We start from the raw sequence: 18,704 nt of genomic DNA on the forward strand, positions 1-18,704 counted from the left end.
CTTTTGGATCAAAATGATCAAAATGATGTCCGGAGCAAAGGCAACCTTTCCACAACCGCTACACTCTCACTTTTCACTGGGATCTGTGTTAAGTGTGTTGCTCAGGCCAGGCAGTGGCAGTCTATAGAAAGTATTGTATTTAAACATTAGCTGCACAGTGGGCAAACATTTTATCTCTACAGGCAGACAGAAGATATCTGTGGGATCACAAAAATACCTTTGAGCGTATGAAAATAGGGTTTCAACGTCTCTCCTACGGTTTGCAAAGGGAACACTGCTTGACCAAATCACGGAGTAACAACAACGCGGCTTCCTTCACTGAACTAAATGAATCCTGATCTGATTTAATCGTTGCTCTGATCTTTCCATTTAGCGAAAAGATGCCAAACAAACAGCAGAGTTTCTGCCCTCTGGAGGGGGGGGGGGGGGGTGTCTATGGCACTGGCCTTTGCTCACACACTTGTGCCCTTACACACATCATGCACCCGGTGAGCAATTGAGCAAATAATAAATGAAAGCACAGAGCACAGGCCTGCAGTCTGAGTCTCTAACAGGGGGCTCCGAGGGGGTTTCGAGGGTCAGCTGCTTTCTCAGAGCGATCTTTTTCAACCAGGCGTCCAAAGTCAACATTCCAACTAACCTACAGCCATCAGAATGCAGACTGAGAATGAAAGCGAGAGGAAATGGAGGGTGATGGAGAGAAAATGACAGAAAGAGGAGAGAAAGGCTTTTTTTTTTTTCCTTCTGAAAAGCTAAGGTTTCACAGGCTTGGCTCTTCCAGCTTTGGAAGCCCACATGCCTACAGTTATTCATCTGGGTAGACATCATCAATTACCTCTAATTAACCAGATGATGGTCTGGTGAGCAGAAAATGAAGGAGGCAATTTATCACTCAGAGCACCTCCAGGCCTTTTGCTCAACCTAAAAAAGCAGGAGGTAGAGCTCTGGGGTCTTTTATGCTTCTCCTCCTTGTGTCCCCCAAAACAGGACATGTCCAAACTATTCTGGTCCCCAGTATCTATCTACCCAGCAGATCTAATGAAGAAAGCACAGCTCATGTACAGTTGATGCATGAGAGTCACGCTTCGAGGAATGATAGTCGTGCAGACTTCTAGAAGCCATCTTTTTATTTGATGGAGGGAATTTACGGCCTCTCTTGAGGTGTAGCTTTCCTCCTCTTTTACTTGCTTGTGTCATGCTTCTGCTGTGGGTGAGTTACTGGCGGTTTGGGCGATGACGTAATTGTGGAAAGGTCCTGGGTGCAGTCAGACTTGTAATTCAGTGAGGAATTTTTCATCTGGTCAAGGCTGGCCGGGTCTGTCTTTAAAAATAAAGATGTTAGTCTTCAAAAGAGGAAAAACAGAGGAAGAAGAAAGCACAGACATGAAAGTCCTTCACAAAGCCAGTTACTTACTCAACACTGCTGGAACACCCTGATATTAATTTCTAATCCCCATAACATGGTCACAGGTCAAATTTCTGTGCTGTTTACAGAATGGGGGTCTTCAAATAAGAACACACTGACGCTGAGCGTGAGTCTTGATCCAGGAAAATATTATCCTGACCAGAAGAATCCAGAATTCATCTTCCAGACGGTGTTTTTGGGCATCATTCAAGGTCTGCTCATGAGTCAGTTATTCGGTTTCTGCATAAATCTCCTCTGCCGTATCCAATTCAGTCATTTTTCAATCACTGCCTTTATTTAGATTACAGCTATATACACGTTTAACACAGCAAGTGTTCATCTTTTTTGATAAAATAGTATATTCCCAGCAGTAAAGTAACCTCCGAGCAAGTGCAGGTACAGTACACCACTGCTGTGCACTCAAGTCAGCTACTGCTATCATCAGCTGTGCTTGAAGTGGGAGTCTGGGCTGTTTCAGTGGCACGGACTCGCTCCATGTGTGCTTTATTACCTCATCTTCAGGGGTGATTTATGGCTCTCACACAGGCCACTCTTCTGAGCTGTTTATATCTGCTGAAGATAAAAGAAAATCATGGCTTTATTACCCAGGGGGAGCGGGTCTGTTTACACAGCAGACGGGTCTCATTGGACAGCTGCAACAGGCCTGCATCACACATATCTGATCTGCCTTTTCAGAGGCAATAAACGGTCCTGTGTGTGCAGAGCATCGCTGGCCAGGACTGATATGTGTTAAATGCAAAACGCTGTCTGATGGCACACAAAATCCATTTGTCTACTTCGACCGTCAAGAAGACATTTTATCCTCATGACTCATATCCTGGAGAAAAAAAAGCATCCAGCTTTGCTTGGCTTGTTAGCAAAATGTTTCTGTCTGGATCTCAGTGCAGCGTCTCAGTCAGACATTACTATAATCACGCACTGCTTGAGCTTGTAAGGTCATTCACAGTCATGCTACAGAACACATGTCCCTGTATGCTCTCTTATGTTTTCACAAAGCTCCCACCTTTTTAACAGCTATCCATAAACTGTTTGCCTGTAGCGCCACCCTGTGGTGAGAATGAATACACCACGATGCGGAGAGGAGTTTGTCAGTCTTCATGTGCTTTAAAGTCACACCAGAACTAAAAACCACCACCACCGACAAAAAAAAAAAAACAGTCAAGAGGTCAAGAGACAGGATCACATTAGTTTATTAGCCGGTACAGAGGATTAACTGTGTTTGTTTGTTTGTAGGCTCTGTTTTACTAACACACGAGACCAAACATGACAGCAGCGTACGATATACACCGAGAGGTCAGTGAATACTACAAACCAAAACATTTTTAGATCAGAAAAAAATGATAGTGTCTCAGTACAGTTGAATGATGTGTTTACAGAGCTGCTCATACATCCTCTCCATAGTGCCAATGAAGGTATGATTTCAGTCAATAGTAAAATCATGGGCAGGTATCTCCTTCAGCCCGAGAACCTCTCTGATAAGAAAACAGTACAGGATCAGTAGCTGTGATGGAATTGTCTGCGATATTTAGTAGAATTGAAGCATGCGAGTTAATACGATACTATTATCTGCAGAAAAGGATGTGGACGAGGATACGTAAGCTAAAAGCAGAGAGGTGTGTCCCGCACAGGAGGGAATTACTCAGATTGTTCTCAGTTATGATTTCTGATTCTGCTCATCGACTTGATTTTCTTCACTCTGGATGTTGTTGCTTTATTAAAGTGTAACCACTCGCTCTCATCTTTGAACATAAACTGCTGTTTTATCTGTACACTCCAATATTTTACCAAAAAATCTGCAGCTAATAGATGTAACAAGACAAAACGCTATATTTAGAGTGTAGGGACTGAAGCTGGGAGGTTAAAGTTGCTTTTCCTATTTAAGAAAATACTGTATGTACAACCAAGACAAATATATCACATTCCACCCACAGCAAATACATGGAACCAAACAAAACTGAGTATTTCTTAAAGAAGCAGTCACATGTTCATGTAGAGTTCTGTTTGCTCTCAGTGACCTCACCCTAAAAGTGCTTTTAACTGATGGATGGTAGTGTTTAAGCTGAGGAGGATGATGTGGTGAAATACTGTACACTGTCATGTTTTTGGTGCTTTAGCAATATTTAAATTAAAAAAAAAAAAAAAATTAACTGAGGTTACTTGTGGAACCTATCAGTTAAGTCTGCTGTCCGCCATGGATTTCTAGAGTTTGATAAACTGGGCAATCACGCAATCACTGTATGTTCGGCAACATATCTGATGATGCAACTTAAGCAACAACAAAACAAAAAAAACTGCATGACGAGCAGATCTCACACAGTTCTTACACAAGCAGAATCAGAAATCATTTGTAAATTAAGTCATTCCCACAGTATACAGACTTTACTTCAGAGAACCCAACACTGGGACTGTCTGACGGAGTATTCATGTTCAGGGAGCGAGCGGTCCCAGCCTCAGCTCGACATGGTGCGTGAGCCAAATGGCCTCGGTGGTGTTCTCGGCTCCCTCCTCGCTCGGTCTGATGGGAGCTGCGAGGTTGCGGAAGTCGTGTCGGATCTTGAACGAAACCATGACGTCCGCGTCCTCTTCTTTCTGAGGGATCACTTTGATGAAGAAACCAATCTTGTTGGATTTCCTGAAGGCAATAACACTGTGGAAAAGACAGAAGGATCAGGGTAAGAGTGTGTGTGTGTGTGTGTGTGTGTGTGTGTGTGTGTGCGCGTGCGTGCGTGCGTGCGTGCGTGCGTGCGTGCGTGCGTGCGTGCGTGCGTACTTACTCTGGGTCATCCTGGAAGTCCTGAGGTTCAGCCAGCTCATCGTACTCAGCAGCAGCATCTTTTCCTGCCAAGACCAGCTCCTTGGTGGGTACTACAACCTTTAAAAGAAAAGAAAAACACTTCCATCAATCAATGATTTTCAAACTACTGGATGAGTCAACTACATTTTAAATGTCACATTACTTTGCTTTTGAAGCACACTAATGCCACCAAAGTCTAGCTCTATTTGTAAGGTTGCCACTGCGCTCTGACCAGCTGGTGCATAATCCTTAATATCTGGGTCCACGTACAAAGAGAGCGTCACACTCAGCAGTGCATTGTTTAATAAGTTCACTCAGTCGTCTGTCTGCCAACACACAAACTGTTTTCAGCCATCCGGCCTTCATCGGCGTGTGCAAATGCTGGGATACGATCTCTACCTCGGGGTGCCAGGGAAGGAAACAGGTGCAGGGAATCACCAATCACTGTGAATTTACCCAGAATGGAATGACACAGAGCCGACAGGTGAGCCCGACCATCAATCACTGAGAGTCCACCCAAAATGGAAATGCATTAACGTCAAAGTGAATCACTGCTATGCATTTAAACTCGGAACAATTTCATCTGAAACCTCGATCAAATAAGAAACTTTATAACATCCATGGTAATCACAGTGGACTTCAGCTTTCTCACCGTTCATAAAACATCATCAAACCAGTCACTGGGAGACACATCGTTTGTAATCCAAGTCACATTTAATGTATGACTTAACAAAGCACATGATTTTCGACTTGATCTACTTTATGACCGGTGAGGTCCACAGTGACTTAACAGTACACTGCTGAGTGCGAGCACAGGGAAAACAAAACCTAAAAGTCCCCCTTCACTCAAAGATGTCTTCCTCGTCGTTACTTCACTTGGCTGTTTGCCCTCCGCTGTGCAGACTGATGTGTGTGCACAGTCTGACACTAGAAGGTCGTTTGCTCACTCATCTGCTGAAGGGGAAAGTTTCTCTGAGCTCACCTTAAATCTCAGTTTGACATGTAAGTACGAGCAGGATTGTGTGACTTCGCAACTGATGTGGGAAGCAAATGTGTGGGAAATTGAATCCTTCGGTAAACAAACACAGAGAACAGACTGTTTAATGAAGGAAGAGACGTCCCGTGTCCGAATTCTGATGTGAGCAATGTTTGCATATCCATAGATTCTAGATTTGATCAATAAGTACATGTGATTTAGGAAGTAAATAGGAACGGAAAAAAACAGCGTAGATGAAATTTTTGTGGGAAAAAAAGCAGATATTATTACAAGATGACCATTTTCATGTCTGAACACAAGTCTGGATGGAAAATGTTTTCTAAAGAAAAGGAAATAACAGTTACTGTTTGCTTGGCTTTCATTTTACACAACACAACACAATTATCTGATTATAATGGTGGAGTCAGATTACTACAATTTCAAAAGAATTATCAGCGACTGGACGGAGATGAAGAAAGGGTACAATAAACAATTTATGTCAATATGCACAAACATGAAATAAACAATTGGTTTACAGTCGTAATACAGACCCAAATAATCACTTTATCATTTGGGCTCTGCTCGGATCTTTCGAGACAACAGTGAGGAGCTCTTTGAGCACTTTGTCCTTTCTCCAGTTTCTAAAAGCACTCTCTGAAGTGAAGCTGCTCTCTGCAGTCGTCATGTGAAGGTGGCCCATAATAACACTTAAATACAACTGATTTACGTTCGCACTGCTCAATCATCTGTGTCATGTGGGACACAAGAAATCTGGATTGCACTTACGTGTAAAATCAGTGTACTATACTGTCATCAAGCTCACATAATGTTCATAAGAAACACATAATATACATTAGGGGTGCTCGACATGGCCAAAATCTTCTATCACAGTTTATGTTACTATTTTTGTGTTGATATCAATACTACATGTATTTGGACGTATCCACAACAAGCAGAAAAGAGAACGAAGCAGCTACACTCTGTGATGTCATCAACACATCCTGTCGCTCGCTGTGCAGCATGGCAGCGGTGCACACGCCGTGAATGACAGTGTGGAAATACAGCTTCAGGGTTAGCTCCCACAGTCGCAATGATAATGCCAAATCTCTACCGGTGGACACATTTCCACTGTTGCATGGTATACACCATCATCCCGCCCATCCCTGATGTGAGTAAGAGGTAAGGGAAGGCATCCTTGGAAAGAGCAGGTTGATGAAATCAACAAGCATGGCTCGCTGGGGTTCGCAATGCCCTCCAGGTGTTTGAATATCAGATCAAGCAGAATGAGAGGACTGCACACTCTTTTAGCCTTGCTGTGAATGGAAATGGGTCATGAAGATGCTCTGTTTTGGCCAGGAGCTCTTCCTTACCCAGTCTGGCCCATGACTTCATCACTAAAGAGGCCAAGACAAACAGCCTGAAGTCACTGAGAGCCCCACAGCGGCTGCTGGCAACAGGCAGCTCAGCGGACCATTTACCACAGGAACATGGTACCCTTAGCTGCGCACGTGACAGCTGACAGATGGAGATAAAAATGGGACACAACTGCTCTCCATATGAGATGACAACGAGGCTACCTACTCCATAAGGAACAGGCAGCGCGGAGGAGCTGAACTCTCTGAAGCTGGCTGGGACGATTGTAGGAATAACAAACTGAATATTTAAGGCAGGTGGTAAACAACAGCCACCATCTGTGACCTTTTCTTATAGTCTCCATTTAAGCCATGATGCTCTTTCCAGCAGTTAAAGTGTGAAGGGGGATTTGGTGGCATCTAGTGGTGAGGTTTCAGACTGCAACCAACTGAAAACCCCTCACCTCACCCTCTCCTTTTCCAGCATGTTGGAGAAACTCAAAAGGCTCTCGAGGGCCAGCGTTTGTTTGTCCGTTCTGGTCTGCTGCAGAAACTTTTCAGGTGATTCAACACTACTTAAAACATGATGACAGCACACTGCCTAAAAGTCAACTAAAGGCAGGATTTACAGGATTACTGTTTAAATCATACTGTCAGTGTTTGGACAGTAACACTACTTGACACTGTTTGATATAATACAGGAGAGAGTCTTTGGTTCCGTACCTTGGCAGTGCTGTTGATGTCATCAGGATCTTCCTCCTCACAGGCAGCCAGCGTGACGTGGGTGATGTTCTCCACTGGGTTGGTCAGAGTCAGCAGCACTTGACTCTCCTGAGGGAAAAAAAAAAAAACACACCGACCGAGATTAGCTTTCAAAGCTGGTCGAGTTCACTTGTAAGGCACCGCAGAGCAGCTCTGGCCTTCATTTAACCACCAAGGTAGACTATTTACCTCAGTCAATGTCTTAGCACCACGGGTTCTTGCTGACGACAAGGTTTTACTGACAAAGCTGAACACTTGGCTTTCACAGCGTGTTAAACACTCCAGCTATCCAGGTGCTTATGAACCGAATGAAAAAAACATGTGATAATATTCAAGATGCCCGAGCACACACTGACCTTCAAGTACCGCAGATTTGGAATGGACATAATTCGCACTTCAGGGATGTAACTCCTGCGGGAGGAACAGGCAGAAGGACGATCAATACACTGTAACAGTCTAACACGCTGACAGTATTCAACGTAGCATTCAACCACGTTCACTAAAAGCTGCGAGTTGATCGTTCACAAAGCATGAACTGCTGACATCAGCGCTCTATTTGTGCAGTATGGATTACCCTAAAACAGTCGATACAGGCAATTTGGTTTATTCTTGATTATTTTCCATTCAAAAATCTGTTTAAGATTAAGCTACTTCTTCATGAATAATTTCCTGAACATGTGCTGATAATTGCACTTGGCTAAAATTAAACTTCGGGATCTTAATCTAATTAAACTACAGCAGGCTTCAGGCCGATTTCTGCTTTTCATTAATTAGAATAAGCTCAACATCATCATGAAAACACATGTTTAGGACAGAATCTGATGACCGATACTCACACTGCCACCAGCTGAATTTTAAACTTGATTGAAGTGGGATTAAACTCTGGCTTGCTCAAGTTGTGCTCACATTTCTGGAGGAGGAGAATCAAGGGAAAAAAAACCTTATCTAAATGTGATCTGCATGGAAACAACAGCCTTGCATTGATGCGGGGGAATAAAATCCTGAAGAGGTACTGACCCTGCAGCGCAGCGAGCGCTTCATCAGGAGGTGTTTGTGTCTGGGATGGAGCTGAGACGCCCCCGCAGGCTGGAAGTCAGGCTGCAGAAGCCGCTGGCGCAGTGTGGTCACTGGGAGGACACAACAAAACACTGATTAAATCTACCTCAACTATTAGAGGGACAAAAAAGACAAGCATTGTTCAGTGAGTCCGGAGCAAACTCTTACCCTCCGGTAAGCTGATGGGCCTGGTGTAACAATCCTCAGGCAGGGGTTCCACTTCATCTAGAGCCTGGGCAGGTTCGATGGTGATCTCCTTCTGGTCCTCACCCTCTTTAAGGCTAGTAAAGTTACATAAATACTGCTATCAACATCTATGTCCAGAAACATAAAGTGGTTGCACTTCCAGATTTGCATATCACAGAGGAGTGGACTATTGGCCTTGGTGGAGGTCAGTCCAGTTTTCATTGGCTATGGACAGACTGCAGGCAAGGGTGGCCCAAATTTGACAGTGTGAACAGGACAAATCACATGCAATCTATCTTATTTGGCACACCTGATTTTTGCAATGCAACAACAGTGTGAACAATCACATTGGAATTAATGCAACTGTAACATCTTTGTAGATCGACATTCATCACAATACAATTCTGTGCTGGCAGGAGTCACTCAGCGAACGCAAACATGTTTCTGTGAAGCCATTCACGCCATGATTCCACCACTCCTGCATCCTCACACACCTCTGTGCAGAAGAAGCAGCTACTGCTTCACCAAAGCCATGATTAAAAACGGCTCTCCTTCTCCTCATCCCCATCTTTGTTATCATCTCCTCACTGGCTTCCAGTGCATACCAACTTATAAATGAAACCCTAAACACTGACATCAGGGCCCTCCATTTTTAATTCCATATCGTAGGTGTGGGTCAGATCAGGACAGTGACAAGTTCACGCTGGAACCGGATACTGGTCACATTTTAAAAAATAATCTAAACAGCAAACAAAACAAAAATCCGATCTGAGCAGTAAGGCTTCCAGTGTGAACACAGCCACTGTGTCCCGACCTGCTTGACATTTGTCTCCTGTATCTGATGCCACATTTGTCAATTTAATACCTTTTGTCAGCCAATTATTAAATTTTCTGTTGTTAAGTAGGGTCCTTGAATGCATCCCGTGGCTGAAACTTAAAAATGGTCTTTATGCAAAACTGTATTACTACAAGGTGATGATGTAGCTTACAGAAAAACTGTTCACTATGATGGACTACGACATGTTCTCAAGCCAAGTTTCAAGGCTCTGCAAATTGATTTTCATGGCACACTGGAATTAATGACACAATGGCTGCTGGAAGGTTGCAAATCAATTTATCTAAGTCACCAATAATATGTCTGAACACAAAGCGTAATTACTGGGTGCAAACATGGAAAAGCAGGGGAGCCGTCCTTCAAAAAAAAAAAATTAACATAAGAGGACACAAAAGCAGGAGTAACTTAAATATATGACAGAAGACCACTCACGAAAGACCAGCCAGGCTTGATATGGGAGCTCCAGACCTCTGCCTCTGCAGTCTGGTTCCAAGGCCATATTTTTCCTGAGTGAATTTAGGGATGAAAGAAAACACAAGATCAGGCATTCTGCCCACTGAAAACTCAGGAGGACTCAAGACAATTTATGAAATGATCTAATCTAGGAGCCATTTTTCTACATGTCTACTTTTATCACTACATCTTGACAGCTATGACATCTTTTAAAAACAAAAATGAAAAGAAATGGTACTTGACATTTAAATAAACAATAAATAAGCCAAAAACAATATCACTGGTCGTCTGGTAAGAAACACAAACAGGAGCCTTTCTGCCCAGGATGGTGGGAGAGAATCAACTGAGGGTTCAGGACTAATTAGGAAGAAAAATATTTTGATCTGGTCTCACAGACTTCTACAAAGTCTTCCATTTCATCTCTCCCTGCCATCAACATAAAGGCTCCCATTGTGTGGATCTCCGTCTCATTTACCCAAGGAGACATTCATGTGATCTGTGAGGTCACAAATTAGACAGGAACAGAGATAAAGAGAAGACAGCACTACAGTAACGATGAGACTACCCAAGTTGCGAAAAATACAACTCACCACCACATGAATAGTGTGTTGCTGGGGGGTAAAAACCAAAATATCAGAGTGCATAAGCAAAGAAAAAAGGAGAGAACAAAGAACCAGGTGAAACCCAAGCGATTTGGCAAACATTAGTGGCATCTGGTGACATGCAACAGCAACAGAAATGCATCAGTGATGGAAAACAACTGCAGGACATCAGAGTGCTTCAGACTTTAAAAATGCTTCCAATACACAACGGGAAAGACTGCTTTGCATTACTGGATGTTCATTTTTGTAAAAGCACAATGCAGGAGGTGTAAACAATGTGCCAACAAGCTCAGGAAGCATGAAGACCATGTCCGCACCAGGGCGACTACATCTGAACATGGACATTTAAGCCGACATTGTTTTTCCTGTTCTTTTCAAATGTCGATGTGGACGGAAAACTTTGCGAAGGCAACTTGAGAATGTTCACGTAAACAGCATTTTCGTATTTATCCGCCCAAGTATAGACATGGTGTCAATCTTGCACTGCAACCAAACACTAGAGCAGCTGATACAGTTAATCATTCCCTGCTGCTTTGGTTAAAGGTGCGCTAATCACATAACATCCCCAATGGCAAATACTTTGAGATTACTACTGTTGAGATTTAGGTTGAAACTCTGAAATCAACCGAATCTCTTAAATTCATGTGATTGTTTGTCTAGGTTTGTATTTAACAGTACCTGTTCATGTTGAAACAAATTAGTGACACAACAGCTGTCTGACATTTAACGAGGTCAAAGAAGAGGGTATCAAACTTTCAAAAAGGCTGAACTGGGCTCAGAGGGAGCAGAGTACCGAGAACGCCAGAGGCATGCACTGTCGTCTCCTGGCCAGCTTCTTCCGGTCTCTGTCCTGCTTCTCTCTGTGCGCCAGCTGCTGGTAATATTCAATCAGCTTGCCGATCTGTAGGGAGTAAACAATTCATCCAGAGACTGGTCATCATTCCTTCATTTCTTTTAAAAAGTGATGAACAATTGGGCCAGGGTCACCCAAGCCCACCACCCACAGTACATTACACAGTGATTTCACATCTATGAATGTGATGCAAAATGAAGTTTCACAATGATCCAGGAAGGCATTACAGGTACACACTGTGATATTTTCCCTCAAAACAACTGGTTAACAGTCTATGCATTAACTAGTGAAATGTGGTGAAGTGAAAAAAGTGAAAAATGCTAAACCACAATGACGATGAAAAATGATAAACTACAATGTAATATCACTTAAAGAAACACTTCAAAGTTATTTAGTACAAGTACTGCAGGTGTAAAAGTAAAAACTGCACAAACATACAAATTAATTTGCTTTCAAACACACTTAAATAGTGAAAAAATAAAAAGGGAATATTTGTGGACTCCGCAACTAAGCACTCAGTTTGCTTTTGCCTCTGGTCGGCCGTGTGTGGGTGTCACTTATACAGAAAAACATCTATTCCAAGACAAGTAAAGCATGATCAGGAATCATGTGAGCGACTCGAGAGAATATTAATGACTACAGGGGGAAAACTTACCCGCTGACTGTGAGGGTTCTCCGGCTCTTGCCATCCACCGCTGGCTGCAGTGAACAAAATTCACCAACAAGAGAGTTATACACCGACAAGAGACAAATAGACCGAACAACAGCAACTGTAGACCAACAGCAAGACACATTCTGGTGTTTTGATACTGTTCATGCTTCTTACTCCTAATTTAAAGAAAAAGTTTTCAAAATACTGTAAATATGACCCCATTATTGTGTCTTATATCAGCACCCACCAACTGATTTATCGGCCATTCCCACGTCCCTGGAGGTCCAGCGACAGAAGCCGCAGGCCAGGTAGTAGGCTTTCTTCATGGTTGTCTTGGTAGGGTCGTCGGGCAGAGGAGCTGGGATGTTGGTGGCCCGAGTAGACAGTGTGTGCATGCAGCATGGGCAGTCGAAACAATTTGCACACCTACAGCAGAGCACAGATAATGGGGAATGGATTTAAGGACATTAATGGTGTAAACATGATGAAATTAGACAGATACAAGGTCAGTGGTGACCTGCAGGAGTACTCTATGGTCATGCAGCTTTCTCTGTGCATCTGCCCCTCAGTCTCACCTGTTCTTTTTAAGCTTAGCCTCTGCGGATGGCATGTTCTCCAGACAGCTTGGACAATAGTGGGAGTCCACCTGATCACCACAAACAGGGGTACAAAAGAGGAGTCAGGCAAACTGTGCATCTACATCTTTAAGTTTATTTTACACTGGTTTCCTAATTGTTGGATTGTCACAGTGCTTTGATAGCTGCTACATAAATACATGAAATTGTCACAGAATATCGTCAGCATTTACTTGAGCAGTGTGGTACAGTGACGGTCGGAGCGGAGAATAGGTTTTTAATAAGGCGAGGTTGATGATTTTTCGTATGAACTGTCAGTAATCTCGTGTTTACAGAGAAAAATCACTGTCGAGTGATCTGAATGTGCAATAGATGAAAAATCTAAGTCAGTCTGGGTGTGGTGTCCATAACTGTGAGACACATTGACAATCTGGATTTTGACAGTGAGGACGATAGCTGGGGGACACTAACGTTGTGACAGATAGTTTTTACTTGTCGGACAGGCCACTCATATTCTTTATAGGTGGGCTAACCGAGTACTTTCACGTTAAGATCAAAGAATTGCTAGCTTGTCGCCCATTTATGCTGCGCTCGACATAACGCTAACTCCAACGGAAGTTGAACGTCGCTTAAAGCCAATGAAATGAGGAGACGGTTGGACAGGCCCTTGACTGACAAGCGATTCAGCCATACAGTGCAGGAAAAGATTGAGCTAATCCCACCTACGTGTCAGAGCTACTAGCAAGCCAGCTAACAACAAAGTAGCTGCTGACTAAATAAAGCTAACAGCTAGCTTGTCAAAACCAGGGTATAGGAAGGGAAAACGTTTACGTACCTCGTGAGACACACATTCTAGAGACCGTAGCTCACTACAGTAGCGACAGAAATACAGTTGAGATAAAGGGGCTCTGATCTTTTTCTCTCCACGAACCAGATAGACGACTCTATCTGGCTGCAGAAGGGACGCCATCTCTAACCGGAGCAGCCGGATCCGTGGGCTCACACTCACTGCACTGCTAGTATTGATGTCACCGCTAGTCGTCTGGCCTTTGAGAGAACACAGTGTGCTCAATGTCGACCTCGTGTGGTCAATAGTGAAGCTGCCAGGCCTTCACCAATGGAAAGGGTGATCGGGATGGGCGGGCTAAAGCCCCTACAGGGCTTTCAGAAAATATATCCTGCATCGCAATCAGGAAAGTAGATTAACAGCCTTTCTTCATATCCAGTATGAGCAAAGTACGAAAGGTGCAATGCAGTTTCAACCAGCAGCAGCACTTGACAATGACCATGGTGTATATGGCGGGGTCTTGTATGTCTGTGCCCAGGACCCGTTGTATGATAATGCATCAACGCCCACATTGGAGTAGTTTTGTATGGAAAAACCTGCAAATTCTTTTTATTTTGAACCTAATTTCTGCCAATTGATTAAATAAAACTTAAACCGCAAAAGATAGTTATATTTGGATAGAGGTCTTACAGTTATGAATCATAAAATGTTCCTATATTTCATTTAAAAAAAGTCATAATCAACACTGTAATAGTGTGTGCCTAAGGAGTTTGTTCAAATAGCCACTGACGACTGAACAAATCCACAAATTTAAACTGAAAAGTAAAACAATACAGAACTAAGTTCATGCAAGTTCATATAAAACAAGATTTTCAAGCTTGGCATATCCATGCAGTGTGTATTGCAGAGGAACAGAAATAAACGAGTAACTGACCAAATTCAGACACTTAATTTGAAAAGTATTCATTGTTTACTTTTTTATAAAGCTTAACTCTTTTTTTCCCCCCCTTGACTCAAATCTTTTTTGTCTTTAATTTTGTTGCATAATCACATGGCCTTGCTGCAAGTAGACCATCGTGAACCCAACACTGTGGAAAACACAGCCAGTCCAACAGGACTGGAAAGAGGCCGGTCAGCCACCCACGGGCATATGGCTGAGTACCAGCTCACCATGGCAACAGCTGATTCCAGAGAGAGGTAATGAGCCATGAATAAAAATTAAACCAACAGTGTTCCCCCTGTTTTTGGGAAAGCTGATGCTGCATTTTGTAGTCAGTAAGATTTAGCCAAATACAATAATAACGGCAATAATTAATAATTTCTTTAATTTCTTGCATCATTTTCCCTCCAATTTCATTGGATGCTGTTTATGGATGTTCACAGAAGGTTAAGCAGCAGGCATGCTCAGAGTGACACACACACACACACACACATACATACATACATACATACATACATACATAAATAATGCGAATGCTAAACTCCTGAGGTAAAGCTATGACGAACTTTCCACCTATCTGATCAGCATATTCGATCATCCATTCGTTATGTGCGTGGTTACGTCAGCAGAGGGCGTCGTCTCAGCCAGCTGTGCGCCCCTCCGCCCTCTGCCACAGCAGTTAAGTCATCCTGAGGGAGAAGCGGAGAGACATCCACAGTGAGCGGTCACCATGTCGGGGAAGGACGGCATGATGTGGCCCCTCTTCCCGCTGCTGCTGCTCGGTCTGCTGCGCCCCTGCTCCGGAGCCTTATTCACTCAGGTACCTGTTGACATCCACACACAGCACAGTGATAGTCTGAGCGCAGATCGATAAATGAGACAGACCGACCTCACAGCTTGTTTATAGATGTGATGTAACCTACAGAGTAGGTGTTTGTAACCTGTACGCAGGCCTCGCTTTTTTTGTATTTGATTTGGCTTAAATGTCCAAAACAGATGCTAGATAATCATGTAAAAACACTTAATCACAACCCCACTTCTCCACAGGGAGCTGGGTGAAAGTAATTACAGCACGTCATCTCTCATTAGTCAGTTTTAACTTGTGCCAGCTTTTTATTTTTTTTTTTTCCCCTCAGTGCACTAGAATGTTCCAGCTGACAGTTTCTCTGCACGTGAAAACTTTGACCACCTGCCCTCTGCTCATCACCAGGCCTCTCTGATATCATATAGGTGCTCACACAGATGGATTAAAGGAGGCTCCTACAGACAAACAGGCACCTGTTCTTAGCAAACACTCACTCACTTTTATGGCAGTTACAAACACTTCGATCTGCCGTCTTTGCGACACATGAGACAATCTTCCACAGCAAGAAGTGGTGAATTTGTGTGTGTTTGGCAGACATGACAGTCAACAGGACACTCATGTTCCACAGTCCTGTCATTTCTGTGTTTCCACCTCAGGCACTCTCAGCTGATTAAAATGGTTGTTAGGATTTAACTCTGCGAGATACAGTGGTCATTATTTCTCACAGAGTAAGAATTAACTGAGGCTGACAGGTACCTCAGGCTGGGAGTTTTAATTCAACCCAAGTGCCCCTGACTGTATGAGAGCAACGCTCTGCAGCTCCGTTGACAGTGGGCTTGTGTTTTGTAGTGCACACTTAGTCAGTAGTGTCCCTCATCTCAACAATGAACGTTTGAGGAGGAAGAGTGGTCAAAGTGTTGCAGCTGTCCCTTGTTTGGTTAAAACTTTGGGATCCATTTGGTAAATAAGCTCCTGATGTTTGCTTTGGAAACGGGACAGCCTACAGAGACATTACATTTAAATACTTTGTTAATCTTCAGGGTACTTTCAACACTTCTGAGTCCAATAAATTGAAAAATGTTTCCGAAAACTCTCGATAATTAACTCTCACTCAGCAAGGATATGATCTCAACTAGCATAATTCCTCATGTTAAATATGTCTGGGGCTCATGTAGGGCTGCATCCGCAATTACTAACAACTGTTTTTTTGTTTTTTTGTTTTTTTTTAAACTTCCAACAAAGTGACTGATGGAACAAATCGTTAAAAGGAGTAGGCACACCACCCAAAATCAAATATTTGCATGTAAGTGAGAAAGGTCAAAGCTTACAGCTGGCTACAGAATGGGTGTTGTAGAAAATGCAAATATTAGGCAAACAACGGATATACCATATCATGTCCTGTAGGACGAGTGTGTGTGTGTGTATATATATATATATATATTGCTGTTTTGCCTTCCTTAAGGGCAAAAATACTACACTAAAGAAGTACTGCTGATTGTGCTGGGTAGTTTAAACAAATAACCTACTTTGACCTGTGTCTGTGTCCCAGCAATGTGACTCATCCACAGATGGCACCATTTACAAATACAAGGCAAAGACTCTAAATGGGAGTCACACTGTGAACTTCAGTGACTACGCAGGCAAGAGTGTCCTCTTCATCAATGTCGCCACATACTGAGGATACACCTTACAGTATGTGGGTAAGAAACTGCACCCAGGCATCTTTATCTTTAAACAAGCTCCTTCACCTGAAGTCATTAAACTTCTTCTTTTCTGTTGTCAGACCTGAATGCACTACATGAGGAGATGAAGCCTCTTGGACTCACCATTCTCGGCTTTCCCTGCAACCAGTTTGGGAAACAGGAACCAGGGCAAGCGCATGAAATTCTTCCAGGGTTAAAGTGAGAAATGTTTCTCTTTCAGTGCAAGTCAATATCAGGTCAGCAGCCATAGCTCACTGAATGAAAGCCAAACGGTTCGGTCAAAGCCGGTTTGGTGAAAACCTTCTTCCTCCTGTGTTATAGTAGAAGCACGAGAGCTTGAATTTTTTACTTTTTTTGTCCAGCCTGTAGAAGATTTGGAAATTTCCTAAATTTGAGTCACAAGCATATATTGTAATGTTCTGTAACATAAGAACCTTCAAAGCTAGATGTAGAGAGGAATTTGCATTATTGGTAAATCCTGTCGATCAACAAAGCTTCATTTAATCAGGGAAAGCATCCTTTGGCAGTAAGATGAGTTTCTGTCCGAGGCCTCTCTCACACACATAGAAATGATATCTCAGGTTCTGCCTTATATTCACAGCAAAGCCACTGCAGCAGACTGCATGGTTTTACTCAGCTTGTTGTGAATCTCGGGCGGCTGCCAAGTCACAGAGTGCTCAGAGGCACGTCCAATGATAAGCTGCCCTCTTTCTGGATTCCAGGCATGTCAGACCAGGTAATGGATTCGTTCCAAACTTCCTGCTGTTTGAGAAAGGTGATGTGAACGGAGAAGACGAGCAAGAGGTTTTCACTTTCCTCAAGGTACGTTATACGTGTGACTTCATTTGTACTGTACGTTAATAGGGGTAGTCTGTTTTTGTAGTGCGAACCTGATTACGAAACATTTGGATCACTGTGTCAAATGTGAATAAAAACAGAATGCAATCGTTTGCAAACAAACTGTTTACTGACAACGGCTTTAGTGTCCTGTGTTCCTGAGCCCATGTGTGATTTGTCCAGTCATGTGTGGTGAACCTCGCTCCATCCTCGCTTGTGAACGACTGAGCCTTTCCAGGATGCCCCTTTCATACCCAACCATAACACTATCACCTCTGACCAATGAACCTGTTTACCTGTGGAATGTTCCAAACAGGTGTTTTTGGAGCGTTCCACATTTTCCCTTGTCTGAAAACTTGTTTGAAACGCATTGCTGCATCAAATTCAGAATAAGCGTATTTTTACAATGAAGTTGATGAGGTCAAAGATTAAATATATTGTCTTTGTACTCTTTTCAATGGTCAGTTGTCCTTTCTGTCATGCAGAACTCCTGCCCTCCAGTAGGAGACAACTTTGGCAACCCCTCAAATAGACTGTTCTGGGAGCCGCTGAAGATCAGCGACATCAAGTGGAACTTTGAAAAGTTTCTGGTGGGACCAGACGGGAAGCCGGTGATGAGGTGGCACCCAAGTATCAACATTTCTGAGGTCCGGGCTAACATTCGCAGATACCTGCTCAACCTGTACACGCAGGATATTTTTAATTAGATCTCATTCGTCATTGTCCATCTAGTGAAGTAACTATACTACAAGATGCTACGGTAGAATGTAAAATAGAAAGTAATGTTAACAGTTTCTGATCGATGAAGATGGCATGCTGAATGAAGAGGAGGCTTGAAAACAGGAACTCTGTGGTGCCTCTTCGGAGTACGCGGTTCAGGCCAGCTCTTCAGTGCATTCAGGCTGCCCTGCAATCTCACAGCATCATGTCATCTTCTCATCCCAGGACCTGTTAGTCATTACAGCCTAAATATGAATTACTTCCAATAAATCATGGAGAACACGCTGGTGTGCAGACCTTTCTTTATGAGAAGTGACTGTCAGCACCGTGGGCATCATGTCATGGAAAGGTGAACTTGAGGTAGCACATTTCTGGCCCTCTGACATTTCT

The 18,704-nt window shown here is 43.1% G+C and overlaps 2 protein-coding genes across 3 annotated transcripts; one reads left to right on the plus strand and one right to left on the minus strand.

Annotated features, from left to right (window-relative positions):
* Window positions 1–2,592: 2,592 nt before the first annotated feature.
* Window positions 2,593–13,563, minus strand: dctn4 (dynactin 4). 2 transcript variants are annotated; one of them, XM_076739113.1, is made up of 14 exons: window positions 13,358–13,562; window positions 12,523–12,593; window positions 12,195–12,373; window positions 11,951–11,994; window positions 11,236–11,343; window positions 10,431–10,451; window positions 9,820–9,893; window positions 8,535–8,647; window positions 8,328–8,437; window positions 8,147–8,220; window positions 7,667–7,721; window positions 7,272–7,379; window positions 4,201–4,298; window positions 2,593–4,073 (listed from the first exon to the last, which is right to left on the minus strand). In XM_076739113.1, the coding sequence occupies exons 1-14, from the start codon at window positions 13,490–13,492 to the stop codon at window positions 3,854–3,856; spliced, it is 1,410 nt and encodes a 469-aa protein (XP_076595228.1). In that variant the 5' UTR covers window positions 13,493–13,562; the 3' UTR covers window positions 2,593–3,853. The 2 variants fall into 2 exon arrangements, with proteins under 2 accessions (XP_076595228.1, XP_076595229.1); XM_076739114.1 differs by lacking the exon at window positions 10,431–10,451 and having other exon boundaries at window positions 13,358–13,563.
* A 1,188-nt stretch (window positions 13,564–14,751) lies between these two features.
* gpx3 (glutathione peroxidase 3) lies at window positions 14,752–18,596 on the plus strand. The gene is made up of 5 exons (XM_076739116.1): window positions 14,752–15,069; window positions 16,604–16,754; window positions 16,838–16,955; window positions 17,480–17,579; window positions 18,080–18,596. Exons 1-5 carry the CDS (start codon window positions 14,980–14,982, stop codon window positions 18,299–18,301), a joined length of 681 nt encoding a protein of 226 aa, XP_076595231.1. The 5' UTR covers window positions 14,752–14,979; the 3' UTR covers window positions 18,302–18,596.
* The last annotated feature ends 108 nt before the right edge of the window (window positions 18,597–18,704 follow it).

Source organism: Chaetodon auriga, chromosome 9 (genome assembly GCF_051107435.1).
Source record: "Chaetodon auriga isolate fChaAug3 chromosome 9, fChaAug3.hap1, whole genome shotgun sequence".
In the NCBI taxonomy this organism is placed as follows: domain Eukaryota; kingdom Metazoa; phylum Chordata; class Actinopteri; order Chaetodontiformes; family Chaetodontidae; genus Chaetodon; species Chaetodon auriga.